Below are 6,000 nucleotides of genomic sequence, written 5' to 3' on the forward strand. Positions count from 1 at the left end.
TTCATTCTCATGTAGTAAATATTAGCAAATGGTTGAAGTTTTTTTTTTTTTTTTTTTTTTTTTAATGCCAGGCTTCTCTGAAGCCAGGAGCTCTTTAAATTTGAACAGACCCAGCACATACTTCATACTTAATGACTAGTTACCCTTCAGTTGGTAGCCAGATGAGCATCAGTTTAACGAAGCACCACGTGGTCTTTCGGAGGGAGGCTAGTTCAGAAAGGGTCAGGGTATTATAGAAATCACTAATTTTGCAAATAAATGGAAGTGTGAATACAAAAAGGCAGATTGTCGGAATCACTAAACATAGCTTTGGATGTGAAGCCATCTCATAAATCTGGCTGAGAAAACCCCCTGGCCAAGTGATTTGAGCTTGTGCCCACTGCGTGAACTGCCCTATTCTCCCACAGTCGGCAGCGGATGCCTCGAGTATTCCCGTCCCCGTTACCGCAGATCTCTGCTAATGGTTTTGAAAGAGAGAAGATTCAAAGAGGCTTGGTTCCCCAGCCTGCTAATGAGCATGAGACCTCTTCACCCCTAATGAACCTGGGATTGTGTGGGATTCTTGCCCCTGCCTGTTTGGAAGGGCAGGCACAAAAGCGTCCAGGTCTTTATGGTGCAGCTGGGCCACCCGGGGGCAGCTGAAGGGAAACAACAAAGCTGGCGGAGGTCGTGCTCGGGCTGCCACAGCTCTGGTGTCAGGCTAGGCCCCCTGCCACCCCGGTCTGTCACTGGCAACAGTGACAAACCCTTGACCAGAGTTTTAGGTCCTTGTAAGCCTCCTTGGGAGCCCTGGTGGTGCAGTGGTTAAGAGCTCGGCTGCTAACCAAAAGGTCGGCAGTTCAAATCCACCAGCCGCTCCTTGGAAACCCTGTGGGGCAGTTCTACTCTGTCCTGTAGGGTCGCTCTGAGTTGGCCACGGGTTTTGGTTGGATTGGAAGCCTCCTTGGGGTGATGTGGCTTGAGATGTACTTATCCCATAATTACTACAACCACTAAAATTCTTGTTCTAATTCCCCCTGTCATTCTAATTAATAAAGTCACCGGTACGCAGGCTCACCATAGCTACTAAAGAGACTCCCAGATACTTTTCTTTGCTTCTTCCTGCCCATTCCCATCCCGCTGCTGGATTAAACAATAGAATTATTCAGAGGAGTAACCAACACATGCCAAAAATATTGCCTCCACCGCAATCACCTTTGGGAAAGTCAGCGTTTTTTTTCTCAGCACTGTATGTGGGAAACGGACATCCCACATTTAAACATTATCATTTCCCCTGGAACCCGTGCCTTTCATTCCCTGTGCATTTCACGCCCGTTTATACGGTCACTGCCTTTCTACTGCTGTAAAGCCTGGTTTAGTACATGGCAGAGTGAAAAGTTCTTGAAACACACACATTAGTGGTGACGGTTTGCACATAATGAACGTAATCGATGTCGCTAAACTATACATGTAAAAATTATTGAATGGGCAAAAGTTTTGTTATATAGATATTTACCACAATAAAAAAATTGTATTTGTTATTTAAAAAATAACATTACTATCTATGTTCACACATTCGAACTTCTGAAAGAATCTATAGTTCATTGATGAATGTTTTTACATTTTCATTTTCACCTCGAAGTAAAACCTGGATGTGACACAGTAAGATGATTGTGATTGGATACGAATTATGGAAATTACAGTGTTGATAACGTGCCATTTGGGAGTAAGGCCTTTTAAAAAACACAATTGCAAAAAAAAAAAAATTACTGTTTTCAGCGGCTTGAACTTCGAGAAAATGTGAGCTGGTGTGCTAGCGTGGGGTGTTTTTTCTCTCCTTATGTTCCCAGTGAATAGAAAGAGAATTACTTGGAATGTACACCAGGCCCCCCCTCCCGTGACCTGGTGTTTGGAGTGATTCGCAGAGGCAGGCAAAGCTGACAGCCCCCCATGGCTGACCCCTGCATGCCTAATCAGATCTCCCGTTCTGTTTCCAGATAGCTGATCAGCTTCCTGGGATTTTGCTGATGACACAGGAGAGCTTTGCCTGAAGATGGAAACACTGGAGTCGGAACTGACCTGCCCTATTTGTCTGGAGCTCTTTGAGGACCCTCTCCTGCTGCCCTGCGCACACAGCCTCTGCTTCAACTGTGCCCACCGCATCCTCGTGTCACATTGTGCCACCAACGAGCCCGTGGAGTCCATCACCGCCTTCCAGTGCCCCACCTGCCGGCATGTCATCACCCTCAGCCAGCGAGGTCTAGACGGGCTCAAGCGCAACGTCACCCTGCAGAACATCATCGACAGGTTCCAGAAGGCATCAGTGAGCGGGCCCAATTCCCCCAGCGAGACCCGCCGGGAGCGGGCGTTTGACACCAACACCATGACCTCCACTGAGAAAGTTCTCTGCCAGTTCTGTGACCAGGAGCCTGCCCAGGACGCTGTGAAGACCTGTGTCACTTGCGAAGTGTCCTACTGTGACGAGTGCCTAAAAGCCACTCACCCAAATAAGAAGCCCTTTACAGGCCACCGTCTGATTGAGCCCATTCCAGACTCCCACATCCGGGGGCTGATGTGTCTGGAGCATGAGGAGGAGAAGGTGAATATGTACTGTGTGACCGACGACCAGTTAATCTGTGCCTTGTGTAAGCTGGTTGGGCGGCACCGCGATCATCAGGTGGCAGCTTTGAGTGAGCGCTATGACAAATTGAAGGTTAGTCTGATCCGCCTTAAGCCAACCCCTTTCTGCCAGCAAATGTCATGGGAATCAAAAGTGTATTCACTGCTAGCTACATGGCCGGTGAAGGGTTTCTCTTCACCTTTGTTATCTGCTGCGTTTTAGCATGTTTTTGGCAGCCTATAAATGTTACACAATAAGAGTATCTTGTAAAAGTTGACTGCTGCTTGTAATTTTAGCGTTGTCAAGGTGAGGGCGAAGTCTGAAAATCTGGATCTGTTTCAATCCTTGCTGCCTCTTACCGAGAGTGTGTGTGTGTGTGTGTGTGTGTGAGAGAGAGAATGAACAAGAAAGGATGACAGATAAAATCTAAAATCTGGCCTTGGACATTTGTTTTCCTCCCTCGTCAGGGAAAACTAATTTCCCTTGCATTGTACCTGTATCTAGTTACTGCACAAACAAAAGAACAGAGTGAAGAATATCTGTAGCAAATGTGGGGTTTTAGGAGACACGGGACCTTTTATCCAGTAAGGTTACAGGCAAGACTGTTTGAACTTCACTTTTAATGTGAAATTAATAATTAAGCTAACTCCAGCCTGGGGTATCATAATTAATAGGACTCTATGTCAAATAAAAAAACCACTCTCTAAATACGGATAGAATGTGCCAGGGAAGAACTAACAAGCCATGTCTCCAGCTGGCTGTTCAACCTCAGGCGACTGTGGGTGTAATTATTGAAAACTCAGCTGAGAGAGTTTGCCTCCGATAGCAAGAGACTATGTTCAGCAGCTAATTTTAGATCATGGGACACCAATTAAAAGGAAAGGAAGAATAAATTAAGAGTTTTAAGTAAATATACATTGAAGTCCTTCCTCTCAGGAAAAATACACACCATGTTGTTGCCCAAACAGTGTATCACTTGGACAAAAGAGTATTACCACTCAGAGATGATCGTCACCTTCCACAAATGGTTCCTATCACTTCTCCTTCACACTAATGGGGGGCTGTGTTTACTTGGGCCACTTTGTTTATTTTAGGATGTGGGATTAACGGAGCCCATCTGGGATTCGGCTTGGCTGTTCCATGATGTGCTGAGGGAAGTGGACGTGCTGGAAGCAAATCCCTGCTTCTGAGTGTCACTTGGGGAACAAAAGCAACACCTGGGCAGCACAGCTCACTGGAAGTGTACAAAGGGCGACAGGGGCAAATCCATCTGTAAACCAGGTAGAGAAGGTTAAACTCAAGGATCGAGGTGATACAGACAAGGAAAAACAGACACTGACCACTTTCGTAGTGTGGTACATGGCGGTAGTTCCAGACAGTAACACTAAAGTTTGTAATAACCAAGGTGATGCCTGGATGACTTGAGCCTCTAAAACAAAGTCTTCAGAAATCGGCATGGCTCTCAATTTTTAGAAACCAAGATAATCTTTGTTCTTTCTTCTTTTTTTTTTGAGTTGGGGAGTATATTTAGGATACTCGATGGAGGTGTTTGATTTTTGTTTTCCCAAAAACAAAAAATAAAAACCCATGCCAGATCATTCTTCTTTTTTTTTTTTTTCCTTATCAAAAATATTCCTTTGATTAGACTAACATTATTGCCTTTTAATGATTGTTTGTTAAAACACCATAATGAAGCTCAATATTCAACAACCGCCAGCCTTGCGATTTCAGTCTGAGAATCAAGTTCTGCTCATTACTTGTGCAATGTCACAATGGAGTTATTAATTATTTAAAGAGCATCCCCAAATTTATGGGAAGATCCTGTCACGCTCTAGCCCTTTTTGTGATGATAATGCAACTCTTTAATTAAGGCCTGCTCACTTGTCTAATCAAAGCTCTGGGTTAGCCGTCCCTGGCTCTGCCACAGGGAGGACCTGACAATTAACAGTATAGCATATTTTATTTTCTAATTACAGAAATTGAAGCATATAAACAGCACCCAGTACACCAACGCACTTTTACAGGCATTCAGCTAAATATGCTCATAAGCATTTATTTATAGCCATTCAACAACATATGCTTGTGAGCATTCGAACAATTAACATACTGGCAGAGTATGTTTATTCCAAAACACGCCATTTATGTCAGAATAAAAAAAATCACTAAAAATATATGATGCCCCGATCACATATTTGTGAACATATGGACTTCCCTGTTATGTTATTGTAATTCCTTGTTATTGTAACCTAAGTACAATATAAACATTGAGTTTTGAAGGAAGCAATAGCATACCAAGGAAATACATTTTTGTTAATTTTTACTTTGATCTAAAAAAAATGTGTTCTGTATGTGTATTTTTCTGAGGCTCTACCATCTTATGTCGACAGGGATTTGAGATGATGTGGGGTGCAAATAAAGCGTGGAGAAATTTGAGAGTGCTTTCATCAATAAGATGATAGATTTGTCTTAGTTTATTTGCATGTGTAAGGACCCAGGTGTCTCCTGTTTGAAAATGTCTTTGTCCTTCTGTTAGGAAAAGTCCATTATATGAAGAGGGGAATTCTACAATAATTTTGGAGAATAATAATAATTATATCTTGCAATAATACTAAGCTTTGGGAGACATTTTTACTCCTATTAGCTTTCGGCAGCATGGTGTTTATAAAAAGAATTGGGATACACTTTTTAGACGTTACTTTTTTTCTAAATACAAAAGAAAAAAATACATAAAAATGACAACATGTGGAATTCATGCCAATAAAATCGTCTACATGATCTGAAATGGCGTCTTGTCAGAAATCTAACACTTTCAGAGACTATGCATTGGGAAGCACTTATAAAATATTTGAAGCAAAGAGAAAACTGAGCTAGCAGTTCCTGAAAAATATTTAAACCAAAAAGAGAAAAGTTCTCCTGCCAAATGCAACAGTCTCTAAAGGTATCACAAAACAGGCCTTTTTTTTTTTTTTTTTAACATCATTTTAATTGAATTTTAAGAAGCTTCTCTCTCATTCTTCCAAATGTACATTAAAAGTTTGGTTTGTGAGCCACAGTGTTGTTGTTGTTAGGTGCCGTTGAGTCAGTTCCGACTCATAGCGACTCTGTGTACAACAGAACGAAACACTGCCCAGTCCTACACCATTGTCACAATCATTGTTATGCTTGAGCCCATTGTTGCAGCCACCTTGTCAATCCATCTCATTGAGGGTCTTCCTCTTTTTCGCTGACCCTCTACTTTACCAAGCATGATGTCCTTCCCCAGGGACTGAGCCCTCCTGTTAACACGTCCAAAGTATGTAAGACGTAGTCTCGCCATCCTTGCTTCTAAGGAGCATTCTGGCTGTACTTCTTCCAAGACAGATTTGTTTGTTCTTCTGGCAGTCCATGGTATATTCAATATT

General features: G+C 42.6%; 1 protein-coding gene across 2 annotated transcripts in view; it reads left to right on the forward strand.

The window, feature by feature from the left end:
* Positions 1 to 6,000, forward strand: part of MID1 (midline 1) — a 186,243-nt gene that overhangs the window by 54,257 nt on the left and 125,986 nt on the right. Inside the window, exon 2 of one of the 2 annotated variants that reach the window (XM_004386356.1) lies at positions 1,977 to 2,692. In XM_004386356.1, coding sequence (XP_004386413.1) covers positions 2,033 to 2,692 — 660 coding nt within the window. In that variant the 5' untranslated portion in view covers positions 1,977 to 2,032. Of the gene's footprint in view, positions 1 to 1,976; positions 2,693 to 6,000 lie in introns of those variants that run through there. The other variant, XM_004386357.2, reaches the window with a different exon arrangement.

This window comes from Trichechus manatus, unplaced genomic scaffold (assembly GCF_000243295.1).
Source record: "Trichechus manatus latirostris isolate Lorelei unplaced genomic scaffold, TriManLat1.0 scaffold00162, whole genome shotgun sequence".
Lineage (NCBI taxonomy): Eukaryota > Metazoa > Chordata > Mammalia > Sirenia > Trichechidae > Trichechus > Trichechus manatus.